Consider the following 27,847-nt stretch of genomic DNA (forward strand, 5'->3'; position numbering starts at 1 on the left):
TTAAAAGTGTATATTGATACACATTAAAGGCCGAGACAGTGTAAGTTGTCCGTGCAGCTTTTGGGATGTTAATATATATAATATAACATAAATAGATGTCTGCGACCGCACCCGTCACCATTAATCTGTCAGTATTCTAATGCAATTAACTTATTTGATGACGTGATTAAATGCAGTGAAGACAAACGTAACGATTATATATGTGAATATATATAATATGAATAGTTTGATTAAGGTAATTTTTCAGGAATATAAAGTTTCCAATAAACAATGTTGGCAGATGTCTCATTGGGCACCATTTGATGTTGTAGAAAATTGATCGGTATTTTAACTATCAAAATTTGTTTGTAGATTAAATAACAACACTTGTATGATTGATTAGTTTGTTGTTTCATAAATATTGCGCAATAAAATATTATTATTGAAAAAATATTATTATTGTTATATTGTTTCACAGAAAAATAGAACTCGCCGGATTTACTTCAATGATATTCGGAGCAATTTATTCCAAATTTTTTTTTCTACGCTATGTCAGCACGCTGCTCGTGCAGTGGGCAATAAATGAAAAAAAAACGTCCCAATAATTGGACAAAACGATCCAATTATTTCTATGTCAGACGTAACTTTAGTTTTTGAAAATGCGATAAATCCAGACTATTTAGAGTTAGAAATTGATAAATAACTAGCATATATATAAATTAGGTAATACAAATATCTAAATAACTAAACCATTAATTTTCATCATTATTGTCCCATGCTTATTTAAAAAAATTTCTCATCTAACTGGCTCGTGCCCAACAAATCATCTATGATCCGGTATGTGCTTTAAAGTGGCCACAGATTTAGGTCTTAGTCTACCAATATGGTAGACTAAGCTCCCTAATCGCACCCACTTATAACGCAATATTTTATTCTCATCAAATTGTTAATAAATTTTCTTCAATCGGCTGGCAGATATTTAAGAAACCGATAAGTTGAATGCGATGAATTAGTGACGACTCTAAAAATATTAAATATTAAAAGATAATTCATAATTGAAGCACACATATATAGGTAAATTCACGGAATTTATTATAAGAAATGTAATACTACGTAAGGTAAAATTCTGCAGACATAAGTCGAAATAAATTAGCTAAAACATTTTACTAATAAGGGCTGCATTAGAGGGCCAAACTGAGTTCCGTCAAAGTATCATAAATAATATTTACGTTCCATGATATCATTGAACAAATACCTACTGTACTTCAAGATGAGTAATAACTTCAAATGACTAGTCCCACTATCCGAAGCAATGGTTTTACTAGATTAGTCGCTATTATATAGGAATATCTTTCTTGGGCCAGTCGTTTAGAATAGTTTAGGATAACTTCCCCTACTTTGAGAAGAGCTGTTGAGCTATGATGGCCGCTATGGTGAGATCAAGCATAGTGTTCTAATCACGATATATGATAACTTTGTTCCATATAACGAGTCGTTTGTACTTTAACTTGTACTTGACGTTGTACTTCTAATACTAAAAGCTGCGTAAGGTCATTTTGACCTCATCGAGCTTCTAGTGTTGATAAATTGACCCCAAATGACACAAGTTTCGCTTAAAAGTTTAGGATATATTGACTTGAAGTAAGTTAATGATTCACTTGTATCAGTTCAACAGTTTTCTATATATTACTGCGTAAAAATCGTTCTATTTAAATCATCCCATTTATACTTTTCCATTTTTATTCATTAAGTTAAATTCTTTTATCCAATTTAAATTGTTAAAATAAAAAATATATTATATATATAATTGTTAAAATAATAATATCATTGAGCTATAAATTCCATTTTCTGCATGCATCGCGAGGTTTTCACGAATAAGATAGGGTTAAATTCAAAGGTTTTCAAAGAATAGGATAGTATCCTAAATAAATGTATCTCTCATATGATATATTTATTTGAGCCGTGGACGCATTAATTAAAATAAATAGCTTCTCTCACTCAATAACATGAAGGATTAAAGCTCTAAATAGAAAAAATCATACTACGTTAGATTACGTCGATTCTGTCATCTTACGTCTGTCCTCACAACGCTGGTCGCACACTGACGTTGGTCTCCGTGCGCGTTGACGTATTCCATTCTAACGTCAGCTGACGTGTGACACAGCCAACGTTGACGTTGATTTACGTCGACGTCAAATTCATTCGATGGCCAAATTCGTTGACATCGGTAACGTAGGATTACGGAGGATAACGTAGAATTAAGGAGGATTACGTAGAATTACGTAGGATTACGTAGGATTACGTAGGATTACGTAGGATTACGTAGGATTACGTAAGATTAGGTAGGATTACGTAGGATTACGTAGGATTACGTAGGATTACGTAGGATTACGTAGGATTACATAGGATTACGAAGGATTACGTAGTATTAAGTAGGATTCCGTAGGATTACCATGAAATGTAATAATGTTTTTCAACATTCGTGGGCCAAAGGCTGTTTGGAAACGAATGTCTCTTGGGTCAAGGTTTCATAAGAGTTTATTGATGGGATAAAAATTCTTCAGTACTAAATAATATGACATTTATTATAGTTAATTATTAGCGTCGTTGTGAATTTTACAGTTCATCTCTTTCTTTATAACTCGGTATGAATCTTTTCCGAGCGGATTTCGTTCTTTAACAAATCGTTAAAAAAAATTATTTTATGGGCGCCTAAATGATTTGCGAAAATTCATCGATGAAAACTAGAATATATTATTAGTCAATAAACGTTATGTTGTTTCCAAATAAAGTTTTCCTCAATTTTTTACTTTTTGTTTGTTTTATCAAGAATTTTTGATCCCAAACTCCCAGTAAACGAAGGATTTTCTCCGGGAAGCATTTTTTAAATGTATAACCCGAACGTTTTTCGACCAAACGTTCACTAAGCAGCATTCACATGAACGTTCATGCTGCCGACATGTCGCACCCTAAAACGCACACGTTAATAACCCGTTCATGGCTCAAGACGCACGTACACAGCGCGTGCACACAGACGCCGCTCTGAAAATCGATGTCCTATTCAAGCTGAGAGAACAGCGCTGCCACTACCACTATTGCTGCCACTACCTCCATGCTAGTGCCACTACCTCCATGCTAGTGCCACTACCTCCACGCTAGTGCCACTATACCCATGTTGGTGCCACTACCTCCATGTCAGTGCCACTACCTCCACGCTAGTGCCACAACCTCCATGCTAGTGTCACTACCTCCACGCTAGTGCCACTACCTCCATGCTAGTGCCACAACCTCCACGTCAGTGCCACTACCACTATTTGTGCCACTGCCTCCATGCTAATGCCACTATACCCATGCTAGTGCCACTACCTCCACGCTAGTGCCACTATACCCATGCTGGTGCCACTACCTCCATGTCAGTGCCACTACCTCCATGCTGGTGCCACTACCTCAATGCTATCAGTGTCACTACCAGTGTCACTATCAATGTCACTATCAATGTCACTATCAGTGTCACTATCAGTGTCACTATCAGTGTCACTATCAATGTCACTATCAGTGTCACTATCATAAATGTCAACTAACATTGCCCAGGAGCGGCTGCTCCTCGATTTGCAGTAGCGGCATCTGTGGTGTAAGTTCCTCTTTAAGAGTGATGTGGGTTGAGAAATAATGATTAAACTACCACTATATTGTTCATAATTCCTCAAGTAACTTTTTTTACAGGTTCTACAATAATAGTGACAGCAGTAACAAAATTCTGTCACTAGTGTCATTGAATGAGGAGCGTCTACTTACATTAGTGGTTTAGTCACTAGCGACTCACTAGTCCCTAGCTCCGGCGAGTCTGCGTATAAATGAAGCAGCCTCCATGCACACCGACAACAATTATTTCTACTGTTAACTAAATTACGTCTAAAATCTTGATCCGGAATTGTGTGTGTATTCCGGTTCCGCAATTGTGTTGGACTCGAACGTCGCGTTAGTCCGGCAATAAATGTCACTCCTATGAACGTGTCGGAATAACAGAACCTCCAAATAACGGGTGTGTATAACGGGTCCGTATAACGGGTTTGTATAACGGGCCTTATAAACTTGTTAGGGAATAATCCGCCAGAAGCAAGTGTGACGGCGAAATCCGAGCTTGGGTCTAAAATGGTAACATACGTTCAAGTTGTGTCCCAGAATGACAAAAGAAAGAAAATATTTAGTGTTAACTCATCATGTATGCGATATATCTTTATTCAAAATAAGATTTAGTACGTGAATCATTTTGCGTGAATGACAAGCAGAAAGAAAGATGCCGCCCCATTTTATTAAACTCTTTTATAAATTGTATAGAGTTTCGTGTGTCTTATTTCTAACTATTTTGTACTGCATCTTAACGCAGCAGTTTTATATTGGGTATATTGTACTGCACCTTAACGCAGCAGTTTTATATTGGGTATATTGTACTGCGTTTTAACGCAGCAGTTTAAGCAGTTTTTTATTGGTTATATTGTACTGCACCTTAACGCAGCAGTTTTATATTGGGTATATTGTACTGCACCTTAACGTAGCAGTTTTTTATTGTGTTTACTGTGCAGCACTCACAACGCAGTGCAGAGTAGAGGGAAATGCTAGAGGGGAAACACGGTTTTTTACCCTCTAAGGAAGTGAGAGTTGCGAGGGTATGCAGACAGCGGCTGCTGCAAATAACCCAGGATTTTTTGCCCTCGCTGTCTCGTCAGGACGCTGGGCTCTGTGTGAGTATCAATATTTTTGTATTTTTATGTATATAATCATCCTCAAGCATTGTTTGAGGTGAATATTTCTTATTTGCAACTCAATTACATGATAATTAATTTTGATTTGAAAATTGTATGGAAATTGACTTATGAATCTAAGTATTATTTTCTTTTGTGATAAAACATACAAACATGTATGTGAACTATGAACGATCATCAGCTTCATATAATAACAACTGCCATTAACAACAACAAACTGTTTTCCATTATTTTCAAATATCGGAACAATTAATAAAATCGGTCTTTCCATATTCGGTAAGAAATCCCTTTATATATTTCATGCTAAGTCTTCAAGAAACTTCGATAAATAGATCCTTTGTTATATTTTTTTATCCTACCTACAACGCTAACTTCATGAAGCCAAGGTAATGCTTCCGATATCAAGAGATTGGAATATTGTATACAATTTCACTTTACTTGCTTTCCTGACCTGTTCTAGTTATTATTTATTACACTATTTCGCCTCTTTGTCGTCCATTTTTGGCAATTATAAAACCACTCGAAATGAAGTGATTAGGTTATTGCTTTCATGGCTTCAATTAATTATTATTAACTGTTTCAATCCCTACGCTAAAATATTTTTAAAACCGATCATTAAAACTGATCATTATTAAAACCGATCATTCTTCTAACCGATCATCATTAAAATCTATCATCATTAAAACCGATCTTGTAATCCTGTCCTCCCTGGAACTGTTATCATCAAAATCATTACTCATATATTAGCGTACATATTTTACAAATTTATTTATTCTGTTATGTTTATGCTGTCAATGTAGATTGCTTTTAGTATAGAAGTGTCGTTGCTTATCCCGCGGAATGGGGCATTATCTACATAATGTGAACGTATATACATTCTTTATGCAGGTTTTCTTGAAGACAAGAGAATTTTTTCATTGACAATTTCTTATTAGTTATTTTATTAGTTATGGATATTTTTATTAGTTATGTTATGTTTTTATTAGTTATGTTATGTTTTTATTAGTTATGTTATGTTTATTTATTAGTTATGGACATTTTTATTTATTTTATCATTTCCATCGGTATCCTGATTTTCGATTGACTATTGCCAACGAAAAATATTGACCTATATATTGAAAAAATTACTAAGAAAGTTGTCAATAAAACCAATTTTCCGGTCTTCAATGAAACCTGCTTAAAGGAACAAATTCTACCAACGTATATACGTTCCTACACATCCTATATCTAAACGTTCCTCCAATCATCGTCCATTCATTGCCATTATTCAATTCCCCTCAAAAAGTATATCTTAGCATGGCTTTGAAATGTTTTCGCCATGACTTTGTATTGATAGTTCCCAAGACCTAAGGCTCCTGAATCCCGAGCCGAGTTTGAGTCTAAAAAAATCGGCCCAGTCACATTGATGACACAAGTTGAAAAGTGATAACTTTCCCCCGTAGACTTCAGACATCTGACACGCATCGCGCCTTAGCCCGAGCTCGTCCGCTAAAAATTCTGGGTCGGTCGGAAATCTTTTTGCACTTCACAAAGTATTCTAAATATTGAATAAATAGTGAGCAGTGAAATTTTATTATATTCTAACAAATTTAGCTTCGTGATATTACGCGAGAGTTACTCAATGACTTCATATAAAAATATATCGTTGCTCACTCCAAAGTCATAAAAACTTTTAAAACTTTTTATATTCCCAATTCTCATTTTATTCATCAGGAACACGCCATTAATAAAATAAGTAAACTACATTAATTAAAAAAAGAAGCTGTATACCAATTCGTTCATTAAAATTATGGTTGGTATAAGTTGCAAAAAAACGTGTTGCCAATTAATAACGTAGTAGATTTGAAAAAAACACGAATAGAAAGTAAAGTGACAATGGTTGAGGTATGGAGAGTTAAAAATGTAAAAAATAGTTTGAACCGATTTTCCAGCATATGTAAAGAGCGTCGTTGCAAGTTGTACAAGCACCGAGGTTACTACAATATTTCGTGCTGACTGTAATTATTAGTCATAACTGTCATATATATTAACAGTTCTTATGTGAGCTAATAAGCTTTCAATAACAGTAATTGTTAAACCGCAATACCATATAAAAACTGAAAATATACATTTTCAAAAATCCATAATAAAAATTAAATAAGTAATAAAATAAATAAATTTATTAGTAACAAAGTTTTCATATATTATAAAAAGGATCAAATGAATATTCCGCCCCTGTTCATCTGCCGCGACGGTATGAATGTTCACTGAACGTCATTCAATTAGCCGCGCGAATGCAAGAGGAAATTTTAATTAGTGTAATCGTCTTGCAATGACGTCATCCAATTACAGCGGACAACTCGCATGGAAATGCCAGCAGAGTTTCCAGGGACGTGCGTCGCAAACCTACGTAAAATAAATGCGCGCATGGAATCCCTTTTGAATATTTTCAATTATCTTATGATATAAGCTCAGGTGTATTTAAGAGCGTGCAGGGAATGAAAATGAAAGTTTCAAAGTGAGTGGGGAATGGAAGTGAAAGTTATGGACTTTGAAATTATGGAAGGGGGGAAAGAAAGTGAAAGTTGCAAAGTAAGGGGGGATGAAAGTGAAAGTTTCAAAGCGAATGATGGATAAAGTAAAAATTTCAAAGCTAGTGGGGAATGAAAGTGAAAGTTCCAAAGTGAGTGAGGAATGAAAGTGAAAGTTTCAAACTGAGTGTGAAATGAAAATGAAAGTTTCTAAGTGAATAGGGATTGAAAGTGAAAATTTCAAAGTGAGTTGGGAATGACAATGAAAGTCTCGAGTTGAGTTTGGAATGAAAGTGAAAGTTTCGAAGTCAGTAGGGAATGAGAGGTCCCGTTTACAATTATCGGATCAAACAAAAAAAATCAAGTTTCGGTCATTGTTGAACAGAATAAAAAAAATTCGGAACAATATATATTATTTCAATCTTATTATAGTTATTGTTCATGATTATTTAATTACGATTCACGCATGCTAATCATCATAATAAAAAAAATTGTAGCGATAATCATGTGTAATTTGTCACATGTTCTTCCATGGCCGCTAATTATGCATTAATGATGAAAAATAAGGATATTTTTAAAAACTTGCATTAAGTATATTATTCCGCCCCACTTATATGTTTTCAGTGGTCACATGGAGACATAACGGATTTGTTCATGTAACAACAATAACCCCCAAGAATCACTCCCAAATTATCACTCCCCAATTATCACTCCCAATTATCACTCCCAATTATCACTCCCCAATTATCACTCCCCAATTATCACTCCCCAATTATCACTCCCAATTATCACTCCCCAATTATCACTCCCCAATTACCACTCCCCAATTATCACCCCCCAATTACCCCCTAAGGGGAACCCTATTAGACCCCGGGTGTCTACGCGGCAATTAAAGCGATGCGCGTTAGGGCGTGTCGTTCACCACACCAATCATTAATCACAATATTTCGTGATTTTTATTATTCACTATTATTGTTTCAATATTGTTTCATTGTGAGGGCATGCATCTAAACATTAAAATTCATGTTTTAAATTTCCCCTTGTTTCTATACTTCTACTAGACTAATTTAAAAAAGGTTTATTTTAAGTCGTTTTTTTCTAAATTTAATTAGATTAAGAAGTGGAATTTTAATCTATTTCCATTTTTTTGTGTTCTTTTTATCAATGATTCGTCGAAATTATTTCTCACAATTTCAATAGTTACACGGTCCAAAAAAAAAATATATATATCCTCAAACCGTGTAACCTTCGAACGTAATTCTTCTAAACAAATTAATTTATTTAATATCAATTGAACAACCATATATAATATCTAGACTATAATGCTTATTATATTGGCTAGAAAAACACTCTTCTAAACTAATTATGAGTCTGTTATACGACTCATTACTAAGAAGATGAATATTGGAACAATTTATATTTATTAAACTTATTCTGCAGTGGTCAGACTGAGACTTCATTTCGTCATCGGCTTTGTTCATACAGAAAGAATAAGCTTAAAACCATAAATTTTACCATACATTCTTACAACAAATGTTTTCAAATCTAGCTTTATTGAAATAATCGAAATACATGATATAGTAGTTTATGAACATTTCATATTTAGTTTTAATTTTGAAATTCCTTGATTAATAATAATTTTACATCACGAGAAGAGTATATATTTATCTCTTAACTCATATAATTAATCGCGAACGTAAATATTCAAAACTGCTCTTGCGTAATAAATAAATTTCTTTAGTAATGAAGAAATTAATAATACATTAGCATTTGAACTTTCGAGGGGTCATCATCTTCCCTCGGACAATCCTCTTTCCCTCGCACCAGTCGATACATTTTCCTTGCTTGAAGATCCATTTTTTAACACTCATCCTATCCTAGCGACATTACTAAGGTCATAAAAATTAAATTGGCATAAATTCACTAATATTTCGATTTTACAAACATACACTTTCAAATTAGTGCCGATAAAATTACTTCGGAAATTTAATATTACGCGGTGTTACACACACACCCTCACTCGGCGGCTGCCAGCCCGATACTAAGTCTCAGTTTCAAGACCGTCCATGCGCCAGGTAATTTTCCCCAGCGCCATCTGTTGTCCTGTTCACACAGCATTAAATGTTTTGTCTTACAGAGACGGCATTAAATGAGACATCTCCACAAGTCATCTTAATAATGTTTCGAAGTAAAATTTATTATTCTATTTAACGATAGTTCATAGCTGCGAAGGAGGCAACTCTCTCATTAAAATGGAACAAATACTTAAGTATGTTATGTTCCCTTGCCTATACGCTCTGTTGTCAACGGCTGGTGACATGGTAATCCAGATGCAGGATGAAGGATGGCTCCTTAATGCATCATTGGTATTTAACATTTAAACCATTATTTATTACTCTTATTTGATCAATGAACATATTCCCGGTTGCCATTTCTCAAGCAAGTGAATAAATATGAGTTAACATGACAGCGTTCACGGAGGGAGTGTGAGAACATTTATATGTAATTATTCTGCTACGTATTGTAAAGTCTACGCACAATGCAACTTATATTTAACTAATTTTTTCAGGATGATAATTTGGAAAAACCCACCAGTATCAACACAAATTGAAAATTTTCAATATAAATTCAATTTTTTTTAATAAAGACGAGGACATGTGTCAGACAAGCCAGGGTGTAGCCGCGAGGGTAAGGTCGGTGCAGAGGGCGTTAACTTGACTCCCCTCGGCACGTCTAACTTTCTCGCTTGTTCCTAACGAAGCCGTCGAGGGTAGCGAGTTGGGGTGAAAAAATAAGTTTGTATCTATGTACTCACACTTATAATAGCCGGTATATGTATATACTCCTACTTATGATCATCCATATACCTATAGACTTACATCTATAATCGTGCTTAAATTTACAGGCTGTCATTTATGGTCGACCGTAATTTGAAGAGATTGCATTACTACTCACAATGTATAGCTATTTTTAAAATATTATACCTATTGTCGTGACAATCGATATACAAATAATCTGAGAGAGGCAAGGTTTGCAAAATATGCTAATTTAATTGTTTCCCTAATGAAATATTAATATTTGAAAAACATTTCATGCCAACTGTATTGTTTTCAACTGCTTTGCCAGTAGCCTCTTTTCATAAATTTATGAACCTTAATTTCCTGGAAATCATAGATGCGTGTAAAAATTCGTTCATTTATATTTTCTTGAACTATAAATCAAATTAGGTTTCGTTAGTATATTTACTTTATGATTTATAAATAATTACGTGGTTCATTTGCAATTTATGTCGAACTAAGCTTCAATTATAAATACGGAAGCCATTTATTCTCCATAGCAATCTTCATTTTTTTCGGTGCTATACATTGTGTTATGAAACAAGTCATTTTTGTTCAAGTACTCTCATATAGACATACTGTACATATAAATGTAAATAATTAAATATTTATATACATTTTACTATTATTAATTTGAAAACTTCGGCGGATAGAAAGATGTAAATAAGAGTAATGTAACATTAATGGGATTATTATTATTATATTTTCAACAGTAATTATAAATTTTATAAATATATATACCATATATACATTAATACTGATTTAATCAGACTATTCAAATTCAACCTTTAACAAAAAATTTTGTTCGCAATAATCAGAGCGTCTGTCCAATTTCTTAGAAAAATATTGGCTAGTTTCTTAGCAAGCTAATAGTCTCATTGGGACCTCGTATATAATAATAATTTGTTATGCAATATTTCAATTGAACCTACAATAACGCATAGTAGTTACAAGACCAGCTTTACAGCAGATCGACATAAACTGGGAATTTCATTAGTGAATATGAGCTTGTATGAAGAAATTTAAAAATTACAATCTAGATTTTTTAGATGATAGGCGCTTTCAGTTCAAAATCCAGATGGTAATACTCAGAAGCAAATGGCGATTAACCTGTTAATTAACGAATTCAAGTATGATAACATAATTGTGTCAGTCAGTATTATTTCCTCAACAAGCAAGATATAACAGCTTGTTCCTTGCCATTGATGAATTAATGTCATCCTTTCCACGGCGGCGTTCATTAATGCTTTCACGTCAGTCCTCTTACGAGGCACTCCATTCAAAAGGATTCAAAATGACACTCCACTTATAAAGCACTCCTTTCAAGAAATCACTTCAATTCCGAAGCACTCTATAAAAAATAAACTCAAAATGTTATTCCATTAAGCACTCCCTTCAAAAAATCCCTTCAATTATTAGGCGCTCTTTTAAAAAGATTCAAAATGCCACTCAGTTTATAGAGCACTTTTTGCAAGAAATGCCTTCATTTATGAGGCACTCTATTAAAAAAACTCTAAGTGCCACTCCTTTTATATATAAAGCACTCCCTTCAAGAAATCACTTCAATTATGAGGCACTCTATTAAAAAATTTGAATGCCACTCCGGTTATATGGTACTCTACTTAAAAAAGCACTTCACTTAAAAGGCACTCCATGAACAAAGAATGAAAATTACAGTTCACTTATAAGATTTTCCATTCAAAAAGACACTCGGCCAATAATATACTTCGCTTTCACGTGTATACACTTTCCCAACAAATCGCTTTCCATCAATAAGGTTCTTAATATTCCAATCATACAGTACTTGATACTGCCTTCGATCTTCAAGATATTTTCATAATAATGTTTAAATATCAAGTAATATTCACACTGTAAACATAAGTGACAATAAGTTCTCTGTACAACGATCATAAGATTAATAATAAGCAGTGGTAAATTTCAAGATGAGACATACTTAATTAACCCTCGTTTGGGATACATAATTCAAGAGAGAGACGCTATCGACGGTTGAATATCTTTTGCGGCAATTATTTTTCAATTATTATTGTTGTTCCCGGCAATTATTTATTAATTACTTTCAATCTTACATTCAGTGGCTGTAATGTGTCGCGCGAGCCTACTCATTATATCTTGGTGTAGTTGATAAGGATTAAAAAAATAATAGTTTTGCGTCCCACATACTTTGGGGTTTGTGATTCTTACTTCGTTTTTTTCTTTATTAAAGATCGATTTAATGCGTTCTGTACAACAATAGTGACTAACATCCCAATATATTCTCAGCTAAATCACCAAGTATGTAATTAGGTTGCAAACCGAATTTCTTCACAGAGTAGAATTACATCCATCATTCTGTATGTTCGGCTTTCAAATTGAATGTGATTCTACATGTAATACATTCGTTATATTCATGTATGTAATTTCCTTTTTTTTGCGTCCATATTGAATCGATAAGAATTTTCGACTGAATATTAAACTAGGAAATTACACTCTAACTGACATGTTTACGAGGAACCTTCTAAGACCTAACAAAATTTAGAGTCGCCCCAGGTTCTGGTAATCCAAATCAGAAGCTGCCGCGACTGTAAATTTTCACTGGGTATTAACCCAAGGCTAAGGCGTCTCACAAAATCGTGTGTGCTACAAGAAGTGCGTGTCCTCGATGCACCCTAGCCTCGCTAAGCCTCATAAGCCTCATTTGTTGGTCTAATGTGAGACATGGCATCTGGAGTCTCATAATTTGATCCTGGACCGACACTCTATGAGAAAATTTTAAACCCAAAAACTTCGCAACGCTTGCACGGATCGAGAACTATTCTTTCTCTCACCGTGTGAATAACACGATGGCTTCCATTCACTGTATGAACCCAAAGAACTAAAATAATTTTAGGCCAATTCCATTCCGAATTACCTGCAATTTTTTGTTTCACTTCAAATTTTCTACATTACTAGCTTGATACAATTGAAATTGCTGAGTTTTTTTAGTTGCTCGTAGAATAAGCCACGGTTTATTGAGGACAAAATTTCGAACCCAGGGTTCACAAACGAATGTATCATATTGCCCGAATATTGATCACTTTTCTTATCCCCAACACAAACAAAGAGCTGACATGGCAATGGTTCACCCCTTTGCCGAGCTAAGCTGGGTCATGATGCCTTCAAAAACAGACTAGACGAAGCTATGCAGGAGCATATGTTCAGTCATAAAATGCCTAGCAAATTACGGACCAGGCAATAAGTCCAGACGAAGCTATGCAGGAGCATATGTTCAGTCTTAAAATGCCTAGCAAATTACGGACCAGGCAATAAGTCCAGCAGCTATCTCAATCAATCGTCAGTTATGGAAAGACCGGGTTCCAAAGGCCGGATCCCTTGTGAATCAAGTCACGAAAAGTTCAAGAATCGGCAACAGGCCATGGGCCTATTTCTTCAGTGCTGACACTTCTATTCTATTCTATTCTATTTTATTGTATCATAAAATGGATTCTATTTTATTATATTTATTATTATTATATATTATTGTATATTCTATTATATTATTATATTTTATTCTATTATTCTATACTATTCTAGTATTTTCTATGATGACCTAGTTTGGGCAAGCAATACACCACAATTTGGAAAACGACTCACTCATTTATATCAGTGCGGTATAAATCTTGTAACAATTACTCTTCTAAGTCTAAAGTTTCATCTTCTACCTCAGCAGATAAATAAAATTTGTCCTAAGGATTCCTGACGTAAGTTCCCACTCACTTTGTAAGTTCCTACTCACTACGTAAGTTCCTACTCACTACGTAAGTTCCTACTCAATACGTAAATTCCTACTCACCACGTAAGTTCCTACTCACAATGGTCCTTTTATATGTGGTCCCTTTACATGTGGTTCCTTTATATGTGGTCCCTTTACATGTGGTTCCTTTATATGTGGTCCCTTTACATGTGGTTCCTTTATATGTGGTCCCTTTACATGTGGTCCCTTTACATGCGGTCCTTTCACATGTGGTCCCTTTACATGTGGTCCCTTTACATGTGGTCCCATTATATGTGGTTCCTTTACGTGTGGTCCCTTTACATGGGGTCCCTTTACATGTGATCCCTTTACATGTGGTTCCTTTATGTCATAAGTTTTGACTTGAACTGACTAAGCGAGACGTGCGACTTTTGGCTTAATATTCATGCATTTACTTATCATATCATAATTGGCATAACGAAATTATTTTGTCTGAAGGATGAAGTGACAGAGAGGAGTAAGGATAATTCGCTACACAGATTAAAAATATGGAAAAATATGGAAGATGAGACTGGGGAGAATATAAGACTAATAGAGTGTGTAAGAAGGGTCGATCAGGAAATTAAAGGGAGAATATTGGTGGTTAAATAAGAAAGAGAGAATAACATGAGAAAAATTGTATTGAAAATGAGGAAAGGATGGGGAGTAAGAGGAGTGAGTAGGAGGAGAGGGGAGGAGTGAGGGGAATAGGAGGAGTGAGGGGAGTAGGAGAAGTGAGGGGAGTGGGAGGAGTGAGGGGAGTAGTAGGAGTGATGGGAGTAGGAGGAGTGAGGGGAGAGGGGAGTAGGAGGAGTGAGGGGAGTAGGAGAAGTGAGGGGAGTGGGAGGAGTGAGGGGAGTAGTAGGAGTGAGGGGAGTAGGAGGAGTGAGGGGAGTAGTAGGAGTGAGGGGAAGGGAGAAGATGAAGCCAGCAAGTCTAGGTGCGCACGACGCGCGCGGCAGTTAAGGTTTAATTAAGGAGCGACGTGCCTCGGGAATGTCAGTTCCACCTTACCTAGTGAAAAAATAGTAGATTCGCTTCACAAACTATAACGAAATTTTAGTTTAAAAATTGTAGCATTATTAAATAACATTTTTTCACGCGCAAATTCAAATAGATTAATGCTTCAGGTAGGGATAAAAGTATCAAAGAAAACAAAGAAAATTTCTAGTTTATTAGCAATTAATTTCTATGAACGCTGTGAAAATTGCAAAGGCTATTTTAAATTATTATTTTTTGTTTGTTTTTGTATTGTTTTTTTTCAGACAAATTTAACTTGAAACAGGACATAACAGAAACTTTGACTTATTGCTTTTTCACATAAAGTTCGCATACAATAGAAACAGGAAAGTAACATCAAAGTTACCTTCAAAAGAACCAAGGAACGAACGCAATGACCACAGCCAAAATTCAATAATGAGATAAAAAAATATATCAAGAAAAAATTTAGTTTCAAAATATTGCTTACTTTTTTAGTTATACAGTACATACCTACGTATCAACTTTATTATGATTTTAAAATATTTTACATCTTTTGTCACTACGATAGCCCACATATTTTATAATTTTACGGAATTACTTCGAAATTTCTTACATAACCATAATTATCCTCCCACTAATATGAGTGAATATTTCTGGATTATGTATTCATGTTTGATACCAATTTAATGTACGGTACTCAAAATAATAATTTTTAAAGAATTCAAGGCGCCTGAATCACACATTGCATATGAAGTACGGTGATTAAAATCACCCACTGAGAGCTAGCCAAGCCAATCCTCCGTAAACAGCTAGGAAAACCATCACTAGTGCAGGGAATACCAGCTGACTAAACCTGTTTAGTCTCCCAGCTAGATCCCGTGACACGGGCGGTATCGATGTGAGATTACCAACAGAATTACCTGAAGATGATTCATTTTTTGAAGTACTAGATGAGTTCCCAGAAGATGGATACCTTGTTATTGCACCAGGTTCATTTGTTGGTGTTGGATTAGCGAGAAATGTTCGAGAAGGCAGCGTGTCCAAGTCCATTTGTTTATTCGCAGGATGAAGTGAACCCAAAGATAACTGATCATATTCAGTCGACTTAGAAGCAACCATCAGTGTCCGGTTTGTAATTGTACTAGGTTCATTTGCTAGTGTTGAATTAACATGAAATGTTCGAGAAGGCAGCATATCCAAGTCTATTTGTTTATTTTCATGATAAAGTGAACCCAAAGATACCTCGTCATATAATGTTGAATTAGATGAAGCCATGAATGTCTGGCCACGTGAAGATTCATTCTTCAACTTAATGTCTGATGAAAAACTCGGTGTTGATTGTGAGTCATTCTGCCAGCTGTAGCCATCTGTAGCCCATCCATCTGTAGTCCGACCATCTGTAGTCCGACCATCTGTAGTCCGACCATCTGTAGTCCATCCATCTGTAGTCCGACCATCTGTAGTCCATCCATTTGTTCCATGTTTGTGGAGAGGAATGGACCGATGCTTGCCAACATTGCTCCCACGGAAGCATTTTTTTCCTATCGAGGATATCCGACCTGGAAAATTTATTCGCGAATAAATTCGCGAAATATTTTAAAATGAAGTTCAATTTAAATATTTCAAATATTTCAAATATTTTTCGCGAATGCATTTTAAGTCAGCATAGTTTTTCTTTCATAGCCGATTAAGGTTCTAATTAGTTACATTCTTTACTTAACTTATTTGCAATTACATTCGCTAAAACAGCGTAAAATTATCTATCTAATAAAAATTGTATTAAAAAAATAATGAAAATAAAATACTTTAAATGTTAGAATGCAAGTTATCACGAATGTAAACCATAGTTATCATTTGACAATTGAATAATTGAATGATATTTAGTTCTTAATATGTAAATTAAAGACACATAGGCACCTCCATGTTTGCTTCTTGCCCATCGCTTCCGCATAGGCCGTAGAAAATCTCTTTTCCTTTCACATTCTCTTTCCCTGGCCTTCCCCTCATCCAGAGGACGTTGAGGGGATGCCAGGGGGAGTGGAGGAGCACATTGAGTTTGAATGGAGCTTTTCTACAAGAAAAAATAAGTTTGAACTATAAATAAATATATAAATGTTTAAATTTATTTGAAATAAATAAATTTGAACTATAATGCATAAAACAATAATTAAATTCTTTCGTAAATCGATGCAAACAGTACAAGACTAGGCTATGCAATAAATTATACGCGATAAAGTGAATGCGAAACTCCGTTTTGGTATTTAATTTTAAAGTGAGTGTTTATCACTTCTAGAATACATTCTATCTGGTATGTAAGAGATCCCACCTAGAAGTAGTTGATGACACCCTAGAATAAATTCTTTCTAGTACCCGCCTATAAATAGTAGAGCGAGCTTCTCTAGTAAATAATGTTAGAGTATCAAGTAGAAGTAGTATGCCTGTCCGCCCTATGGTGTTAGGGACAGCCTATAAATATATAATTTTATCGATACTTAGGTTACGTGTTTTGTCATTTTGTTTTTGAGTTACTATTACGTGACCTCGTGTAGACCCGCCGTGTAACTTGTCATTGTTATGTAGGGCGCTAATACCTTCGTCGGTGCTGCGCCGTATCTTAACCAAGTAACCATGCAAGTAAGTATTGTTATGTGATCCACCACAGAGGTTAGTACTTGCATTGTTTATCGTGTGTTGATCTTCGTGTTGATATAGTGGTGGCCTTTTTGTTGATATTTAATATTATTATTTATGTTAGTCTTTATTTGGGTGTTATATTCATTTGTTAGAGTTCCGTTAATTCAAGTCCTTGATTTGTATTTATTCTTGCTTTTCAGCGGGGCTCCGAACTTAAGACGTGATTAGGAATTAGTGGGCAAGGGCTAGAGAGACACGCGGTTTATAGTTTTGTAATTTGTTTTCTTGTATTTATCGTTCATTTATTATTATAGTTCTTTATTTGTCAGTTTTTATTCATCCTTTTTATTTGCGATCATTGGCCAAGTGTTCGGGGTCAAAGAATGCTTATTTATTGATTAGTCCCCAACAATGGATGCCTAATATAGTATGCTGGAATACCCACGTAAAAGTAGTTGAATGTGACCTACAGTGGGGGGAAATAAATATTCGTAACCTTTAAAAATCGTATTTTAATGTATGTAAGTACACAAACTTAACAGGAAAAGTGATTTAAATTATGTATAGAGACGCATAGTATTCAAAAATACTATCAAAAGAAATTAAATCTCAATGCAACAAAAAACAATGCAACATGTTCACTTTTCGGGTGAAAAAAGTATTCATGAGCTGAATAAAGGGTATTTAACCAAGTATTAAATTAAAATAATGCGGATTTATTGTTTTGTACGAATACTTTTTTCACCCGAAAAGTGAACATGTTGCATTGTTTTTTGTTGTATTGAGATTTAATTTCTTTTGATAGTATTTTTGAATACTATGCGTCTCTTTACATAATTTAAATCACTTTTCCTGTTAAGTTTGTGTACTTACATACATACATTAAAATACGATTTTTCAAGTGTACGAATATTTATTTCCCCCCACTGTATGTGTGCATTCTGTCTAATACCCCGTAGAAGTAGTATATAAGTTTGTCTAGTAAGTAAGAGTACCACGTAGAAGCAGCACGTAAGAGCACCACGTAGAAGTAGCACGTAAGAGTACCACGTAGAAGTAGCACGTAAGAGTACTACGTAGAAGCAGCACGTAAGAGTACCACGTAGAAGCATCACGTAAGAGTACCACGTAGAAGCAGCACGTAAGAGTGCCACGTAGAAGCATCACATAAGAGTACCACGTAGAAGTAGTTGATGATGACGAGAGCGACGATGATGAGGAAGAGGCATGGTGATGCAGAACAAGAACCACACGTCTACCAGCCGTAGGTAGGCTGTACGGGGCATGGTCTGTGATACCTGACAGCGGTGCAGCGAACATTTAAAGGGACAGTTTCGGTAAAAAAATCATTATATTTTTTTTTATTTACGGACGAATTGTTTTGAAAATTGGTACATGCATGTAAAACAAAAATTTAAGGTCTTTTTGTTAGTGCAACTTTTTAGAAAAAATTAAAGAAAACTTGAAATTTGTAGAAAACGGCGAAAAAAGGGGGAACTGTAAAAGCCTATCTTCTCATCCTATAAAGATGCTACAGCATCGAGAGACCTAACCTAACAGAAATTAATTTAGGACACGTGCATTAATTGATGAATGATTAGTAATTGATGAACGATCTATCATTTAAAAATTTATATTTTCACACATATTTAATGCACATGTGAGTATAAGAAATTCATTACATCGCTTAAATCAAATGACATTTTTACATTATCTTTTCAAGTAATTAATTTTTTATCATTCATATATGTTATGCAAGATGATTTAATTTCTAACGGATCAAAACTCAAAATAAATCATTATTATTAAATCTGAATCAAATGTTGAGAAATTTCCTGTGATATATTTATATTAGAATATTCAATTATATGTATATTCAAAATGAATAAATTTTCATCGTACATGCGGTAGAAAATATTGTTTTATTATAATATTTACATCATAATCAAAATGCTCTGAAGTACATAATAAAAAAATTTCATTATTATTACGTAATAAAATTGTATTACTATTAATTATAACGGCAATTATAATATACATAATACAATTATAACATACATATAATATATTCATATTAACATTAGGAATGTACGTTTGACCTGAGTGAAGAACTGAGCCTCAACGAGCAGTGTCGTCAGAGTGACCATCACTCTGGAAATTAACAGGACACATATTACAACCTCTGAACATTTATACTAAGTAAATTAAAACTAAAATACATACATTTTTAACAATCATTTTCTCATTATTATTTCATCACATATTTGGCGCTAGTTCATTATTATTTGTTATTCAATAAACTAGTTATTAATTCCTTAATTCCATTATTCCTAGCAAGTGCATAATTAATAATATTTTACTATACTATATTATGATTTATGAATTATATTAACGATACTTTATTAATGATAAGTTTCTGAATGGTACCTGTCGTTGAAGTCGTCCAGGGGGAAATGGAAGGAGAGGTACCCAATTATAAGTAGAATCAAGGTAGGAGCGAAGGTGCTGATGATGTGATAGGTGACCAAGTTCTCTAGTATCATCGATACCTCGATTACTGAAGATGAACCGTCCTCGCTAGGCTTCTGTGGTTAGAACAATGTTTGTAATATCAATTCTAAAATCATTTGTCAAAATTCCTGAATGGATTGATGGAATGTATCCTAGTACTCGCCCCTAACAAGGCGCTTCTCAGGATATCCCTGGTGACGCCGTTATCCTTCAACCTCGATGCCAAGAATGGTGTTCCTCTACCCCTTCCGTCCAATATCCCGTTTCCGTTAAACAGTTGTACAAAGTCCCGTTTCTGTTAACTCCGTTGTCAAATTTTCGTGTTCCTTCAACCAGTTGTTTAACATTCCGTTTTCTTTAACTCTTTTATCCAATATCCCGTTTCCATTGATCCCATTGCCAATATCCCGTTTCCTTTGACTATGTTGTCAATACCCCCTTTCCATTGACTTCGTCGTCCAATTGCTGTTTCCATTGACCCCATCGTTCAACATATCGTTTCCATTGACCCCGTCGTCCAACATATCGTTTCCATTGACCCCATCGTCCAACATATCGTTTCCATTGACCCCGTCGTCCAACATATCGTTACCATTGACCCCGTCGTCCAACATATCGTTTCCATTGACCCCGCCGTCCAACATATCGTTTCCATTGACCCCATCGTCCAACATATCGTTTCCATTGACCCCGTCGTCCATTATACCGTTTCCGTTTCCATTGACCCTGGTTGACCCTGTTGTCTAATACATCGGTTCCCTGACGGTGCTACGAGCATGTTTACGGTGTCAGTCTTAAGCATAATAAATGTAATTTGACAAATATTCGGTAGATAATCGTTGACATTTTTTCAAAATATAAGCTGAATCATGCTATATTAAGTTGGGAGTTTGAATATCTGAAGCACTTAGTTCACAACACGAAAACAACCCGCATGACAATTAAATCTATCGAGAAATCTTTTAAACATTCATGAATTATAATCAAGACGTTAATTTGTTAACCAAATATTCGCCATAAGATATTAATTTATCCCGTAATTACCAATTTTTGGCGATTGATGTACAGATAATGAAATGTGATTACCTCGGTGACGTTCACAGATATTTTCTGGACGCTGTACTCCAGTAGGCGGGGTGACCCCTTGAAGATAACTCCTCCTTCCGCAGCTGACAGGTTCACAGGGCTCACACTCGGGGCAATCATCTATCAAGTTTAATTAATACTATATTTTATCACACTTTATTCTCCCATGTCAATTGAACGAAAAACTATCCTTCCATTAAAAATCAGGTTAACCATTCGCGAGATGTCAAGATAACACGGTCAGTCAGCGGAGCTGGAAGACAAGTAAGAAGTCATGTCCATAAACTAAGGCCTGTAAATATTGTAAGAAGTAACCGCATACATCGAAGTGAAAGGCATAAAAAGTTTTAAAATGTTTTAACAAGAACTCGGGTTCCATTTCCAACAACAAAAGTAAACTGTTAACTGTGATCGTAAACGAGTGTATAAAGACATTTTTGTATTACGGAAACACTCCCTAAAAATCACGGGGTGAAATGGAACCTGTTGAATTTCACTTGCCAGGTTTTGATTGTTTTCATAACTTGAATGAAGTATGCTGACGAGTATTTCTGGAATATTAAAAAGAACATTGCCTGATTGCGTTCGTTCCTTTTTGGTATAAGATTACTTATTAAAGAGCAGAAAAATCAGAAGAATTTTCAGTAAAATTACAAAATGTTTTGATTATATTTTTATTAACACATCCTATATGTGCGCATTTTTTTAAAACCAATTCTAATGTAATTTTTAAAAATCTTACCAAAGAACATTTTTGCGTGTCGAAAGGGAAAGCAAAGAAGTCGAAGGAGCAGCTGGAAGAAACCGTGAAGGCTGCGTTGAGCAGCAGAGGGTTGTCTTCTCCGTCGAAAATGTTGTCTGTGATTATAACTGAGCATAGGATTACTGGTTCTTAACATAACAATCATGATTGATAGCGATAGGATGAAGGTAGCCATGTCTGCACAACGCATTTGCATTCAAAATGGTATTTTTTAGGACAAAAATGCAAGTTTATTTACCGAACAAGCTCATATAAGTACGAATTTTTCAGAACATTTGCTAAAAGACTCGGAGGAAATTTAACTTCGATGGCGAATATGATATTTTTGAACGCTACGTGCATTAACTAAGTTGAATTAACAAAATTATTCAAGTGACGCTGGCATCAAATACGTACGTTACCTGTCGTATCGTTAATGAGCAACCTCACGTTTCAGGCATCCACGTACCTTCAAACACGCTCTCCAAACTCCTGGCCATCGGTTCACTCCTCCTGACAATGAACAGTTCCTGCGCCCTACGAGTAACGTCGCTTGCTGCAGACTCTGCGCCGTAAAAATTAACCCCAGGAAGCCATACTTTTCGGGAAAGACCATATTGTTCGATGGCATCGTCCAACTTTGTCAACCTTCCGTCCCCTTTTAGGTTCCTGTAATTCAAACGACTGTCACACCATTGAAACGACGTCATTAGCTCAACGGTTAACTGGAAGGTTTGGAGGCTAACATGCTTGATGGTCAGAATCGTGATGTGGAAGTCCATCTGTAAAATTGATGAACCTGCCATATGCTGTCCTTGAGATTTTGGGGCTTCATTATCGATATAATTCGCTGGGAAAATCACTGAATCGCAGTCCATTTCATCACTGCCATCTGGACAATCGTGTTTGGCATCGCATCGCTGCCTCATCGATGTGCAAGTTCCGTACTTACAGGTGAATTCACCTGATTTGCATACCGTAAGTTTCAGTTCAATTTCTTTACCACTGCAAATGTCGTTTTCAACATTCCACTTGTTGAGGCCAGTAGGCGAGTGACCAAAGAACTCTCTCGCCATAGTGGCATAAACACGGGGCTGGTCTAAGCGAGTCAATTGCCAGTGGCCTAATATGGTTCTTGGATCATCTGATTTCAGCTGAATCGTGGAGTAGTATTGACCAACATACTCAACTCTTCCTTGATCGTCCGTTGATACAAAGTACATCTTATCGAAATAAGATTTCTCGCACAGACCTCTCAGTGTCAACATTGTGGGTTGTTCGAATCGACAAACTGTACATCGTGGCTCGACGCAGTCGCTGGTTTGCCAAGTCCCTAGCCACATCTCCATGTCCTGAGGGTCTCCATTAAAGGTCCCGCAGGTGTCTTCGGTGTACTCCAGCGCGATCTTCGAGTCGACGACTTTGTTGTATTTTAGGATCTCTCCGGTCATGAAATCCACGACGGATTGTGTCTTGTGCAAGTGATGGGCTCGAATCCACAGAAAGTCTGTTTTAGAAGTGGGGCAAATATCCGAGTAACGAAAAGCAAGTTGTAAAAGATTTTGGTTTTGAATTTCATCTTGAGGAAGAGTCATAATCCCACCTATCGAAGAACAAAGATTTAACGCTTCTCGAAATGTCCTTAACTCTGGGAACACGACATCGTATGCCTGCGAATTAAAGCACCTCTTTGAATTGACTTCCATCAAGTCCAATTCAACATCAGTGACTGTAAAAGAAGAGTTCATATCGAGGTATGCAACGTAAGGCATTTTAGAGTCAACACAATTGGAGTAGTTACGACTAACTTCAGAGTCGACCGCACGTGAGAACAATCGAAGATCGGAAATGTATCCTTGCATACTTTGCTCCTCATTGAACCCTCCACCCTGCACGTCTTGTTCTTGCCCCACCATTAGAGTTCCTCGGCCTCGCATGATGATGGCTGAACGGTTGCTCCGGGGGTCAACATTCAGAAACCCTGACTTAATCTCTCCATTGTGCCAAAGTTCATAAGTTGCGTTCCACAGGTGCACAGTTAAGCAAAATGAGTACCATTTGTAGAGGTAGAATTTAAAGGGAAACTCAACCGTTGCGTTGCCATCGCAGCAGTTGAACTTCATGGTTTGTTGGCCATATCTGAAAACTACCACGCTTTCATTACATTCACATCCAAGGTTCTAGTGATGCATGTAATGATGTAATAACTACTGCATCGTATAAAACTATCATGTTAAAACGTTTTAAGCAATATTTATGGGATTCACTCCTTCATGATGACAGTCGAGATCGGAAAATATGACAGAACGCAACCCCAATAACATACGGGAAATTTTCTAATATTTTTAGAATTCCCTTCTTCATGGCAGTTGAGATCGGAAAATATGACATAACGTTATCCCAATAACAAACGGGAAAATTTCCCAATTCAATTTTTAATAAGTGTTATCATTGACTCACTGATTAAAAGTTCGTTATCAAAGTCATTAGTGGCGTAAGAAATGACAGGGAAGAGAGCTCGTCCTTGCGTAGCCATTATACGTGCACATGCCGTAAGTTCAACCATGTCGGGGACGTCGGGGCCAGAGTAGACGAGGGCGCTGCGGGTGGTGGCTATGCGGTCCTTCTGGAACCAGGCTCGGGGAGCTGCATGTTCGGGAAATTAGAAAATTAACGCTTATAATTTCAAGAAGTTTTTGTTGGCAGGCACGGAAATTTTAAATATATATAATTAAAATACAGAAATTCTAAATATCGTGTTGGCTCAGATGTACATCCGAGTTCATATGAAGTTTATTAGCTGGATCACCGCTCACGGAACTGGCAATAGCAGTTAACAAGGAAGTCACGATGAGTAAATTACTAAAGAACAAGTCGGTATCTATTCAATTTATTCAATTATTGAAATTTTATTAATATATACTTAACGTTTCTTGATGTGCATGGGCTTTTGATGTAAAAAGCATGGGCTTTTGATGTAAACAAGTTCATTTCAATTTAATTCTAGCACAACTCACCCAAATAAGAAGACGCCGCTGGCAGCAGTGCCAGTGAAATTGCGGCCAAGGCAATCATTGAATGATATTGATATTTTTTGCGTTTGAAGTTCAGCATCTGAAAATAAAACATGAATCAACGAAAAAGTACCCTACCTTCTACACTGCTTTAAGCTCTAATGCTGGTTATAATGAAGTGAATGGATCATATTATCCGAATTTTGACACACTTTTTACGCACAAGAGAAGCACAAATCTGTCGAAGCTTGATATACGTGTTTGTGCGGCGTTTCAGTAACCGGCCGGCACGTGAAAATAAACATCGTGTTGCCGTTTTTATTCCAATTTTACACTAGAAACCCTGTAACATCTGGAAAACATGGCAAAATGGTTCATTTTCACGGGGCGGCTGGCTGCTAGAACGCCGGTAAGACCGTTTTTAGCGCATTTTCTCATTTATGGACAAAAAAGCGCTATTGTGCCCGTCATGTCCGTTTGTCTGTCAGTCCGTCTGTCCGTGACTTCACGATTTCGTCGAAGAGAAAATATTTTTTTTTTCACTATTTTTTCGAACAGTATAGCCTCAACTAAGTCGGGATGACCTCTTATACAAGAAGTGTGTCGCTATTTGAACAAAGTCAAACTCATTTCTCCGAGTCATGCGTTTTATATTACTTAAAAGTATTAAAGATATCAATGCATACTATTTTATTTTAAATTTTATAATTGTTAATGCATTTTGTGTATGTTTTTATTGTATAGGCAGGGAGGTTCAGTGGTCACAGTTGAGATTATTAGGATTAGTGCAGCTAGCTATGGGTTCGATCCATCTACCTGCAACAGTGGTTAGTGGCCAGGTGGTTAAGCACAGCAAAATTGGAGCAGTGGGTTGCGTGTTCGAGACCGCAAATAGCTGCAAAATATTCAGCGATGTATAATCGTCGACAGGCCTACGGCCAAATGTACGCTGAAGCCGCTACTATAATATTTTTTATGTATATTATTTTTCTGACTTTTTACGATGAAAAATAATTATCTATCTTTTTAATTTAGTAATAATCCGAATGATTGCACGCGTTTCGGGTTCAAATTAGGCTAATGCTTAAAGATATTGGCGGCAATTTTTTCAAAATATTCTTCCTTGTTAAAGCTAATAATGTTATTGAGCTACCTTAACACATATGTAATTTATATTAGCTAGGCACACTTCAACATCAATAAGCTTAATCATATCAATGTTTGCGTTAAAATTAACAATTTAAAAGTTTTAAAATCATCAATTGAAAGCCAGAATCAAAGCCAGTCAGTTTCCTAACTGCTTGATGCTTAACGGCAGCGATTTATTTTTCAACATCGAGCCTTTCTAATTAAACCTTTTACTGACTGTCACAAGCGGCATCTCCGTTACAGTTGTACAGTACTACAGTACAGTACTGTGTAGATTGTGTACAAGCATTTCTGTGTAGTCTCGACCTATTGGTGTCGTTTGATTGGCCACCCACACACTGAAGGAAATTTAGTATCTGATTTCCATATGCAATGTCCAATCTCCAGCGCTGAGCTGGTGGAACTCTCCGAGGACTGAACGCGTCAAATTTATTTTAAAAAATATAACTCAGTTCCCACTGCAGCGAGTGGTAGACAGCACATTTTCGCGTCGACTAAAACGTTAAGTCACGGACGGACAGACAGACGGATGGACATGACGAGCACAATAGTGCATTTTTTCAATAATATTAAAAATATAGTAATAAAAATAGTAAAAAAAATAATAATAAAAATAATAATAATAATAATAATAATAATATAAAAATAATAATAATAATGATAATAATAATAATAAATAATAATATTCATCTCTCTACCAGGATGTTCAGTCTTCAAATTAGAGATTCTACAAACACGAAGAGGGGTCTGAGCGTCGAAAATTACTAAAAATCTTTGCAAAACTGCTTTTTCGAGAAATTCTTTTAACATAAAGTAATGTAACATAGCATGTTAGTAATGTTATATTGATAAACAGCCTGAGTTAATAGGCTTCATGCCGCAGGTAACAGAGATGTTACACCAGGTAACGGATATGTTACACCAGGTAACGAAGATGTTACACCAGGTAACGGAAGTGTTACACCAGGTAACGGGGATGTTACACCAGGTAACGGAGATGTTACACCAGGTAACGGGGATGTTACACCAGGTAACGGATATGTTACACCAGCTAACGAAGATGTTACACCAGGTAACGGAAGTGTTACACCAGGTAACTGGGATGTTACACCAGGTAACGGCGATGTTACACCCGTTAACGGAGATGTTACACCAGGTAACGGGGATGTTACACCAGGTAACGGAGATGTTACACCAGGTAACGGGATGTTACACCAGGTAACGGGGATGTTAAACCAGGTAACGGAGATGTTACACCAGGTAACGGATATGATGAGTGACGCTGCCGTGTGAGTTACATGAGTGACGCTGCCGTGTGAGTTACGTGAGTGACGCTGCCGTGTGAGTTACGAAGATAACACAACGCGTTGCCGTTACCAGCCACGTCTTTTATAACGCCAGCAAGTTACTCATCATCCATCAACCACTCAATATCTCCATACAAATATTATGCCTTCATAAGTCCATGTCTTCGTCAGTTATAATTGTGAAGTTTTTTTTATACTAATATTATTATTTCATATGCAAACTAACGGATTTGTACAGTGACGGTTCACAATTCTTCACTTTTAACAAACCTTTTCACATATTTAACGAATGCCTTCCATTCAAAACTTGCAAAGCATTTGCACATATTGGTGAAATTCAAACTAAAAAATAAACATGTATAAAAATTATTAGTTTCTCTTTATTTATCCAGGAGCCTGAATCAAACGTTGTTGTACTGTATTTGAACATATTCTTCCGTTTGAACAAAATAAAACACATTTACATAAAGTTGCATGGTGTTATTTAAAAAAAATATTCCATACGTCTATTTTACAGCTTTATTTTTGTACTGATAACAAGTCAAACAACGATTTATAACACAAA

At 35.8% G+C, this 27,847-nt stretch overlaps 1 protein-coding gene across 1 annotated transcript; it reads right to left on the bottom strand.

The window, feature by feature from the left end:
* Positions 1-18,636: 18,636 nt before the first annotated feature.
* Positions 18,637-24,887, bottom strand: LOC108675567. The gene is made up of 8 exons (XM_018163589.2): positions 24,830-24,887; positions 24,273-24,458; positions 22,282-23,958; positions 21,813-21,928; positions 21,071-21,190; positions 19,901-20,058; positions 19,573-19,624; positions 18,637-18,771 (listed from the first exon to the last, which is right to left on the bottom strand). The coding sequence occupies exons 1-8, from the start codon at positions 24,885-24,887 to the stop codon at positions 18,637-18,639; spliced, it is 2,502 nt and encodes an 833-aa protein (XP_018019078.2).
* Positions 24,888-27,847: the final 2,960 nt, after the last annotated feature.

This window comes from Hyalella azteca, unplaced genomic scaffold (genome assembly GCF_000764305.2).
Source record: "Hyalella azteca isolate HAZT.00-mixed unplaced genomic scaffold, Hazt_2.0.2 contig223, whole genome shotgun sequence".
NCBI lineage: Eukaryota > Metazoa > Arthropoda > Malacostraca > Amphipoda > Hyalellidae > Hyalella > Hyalella azteca.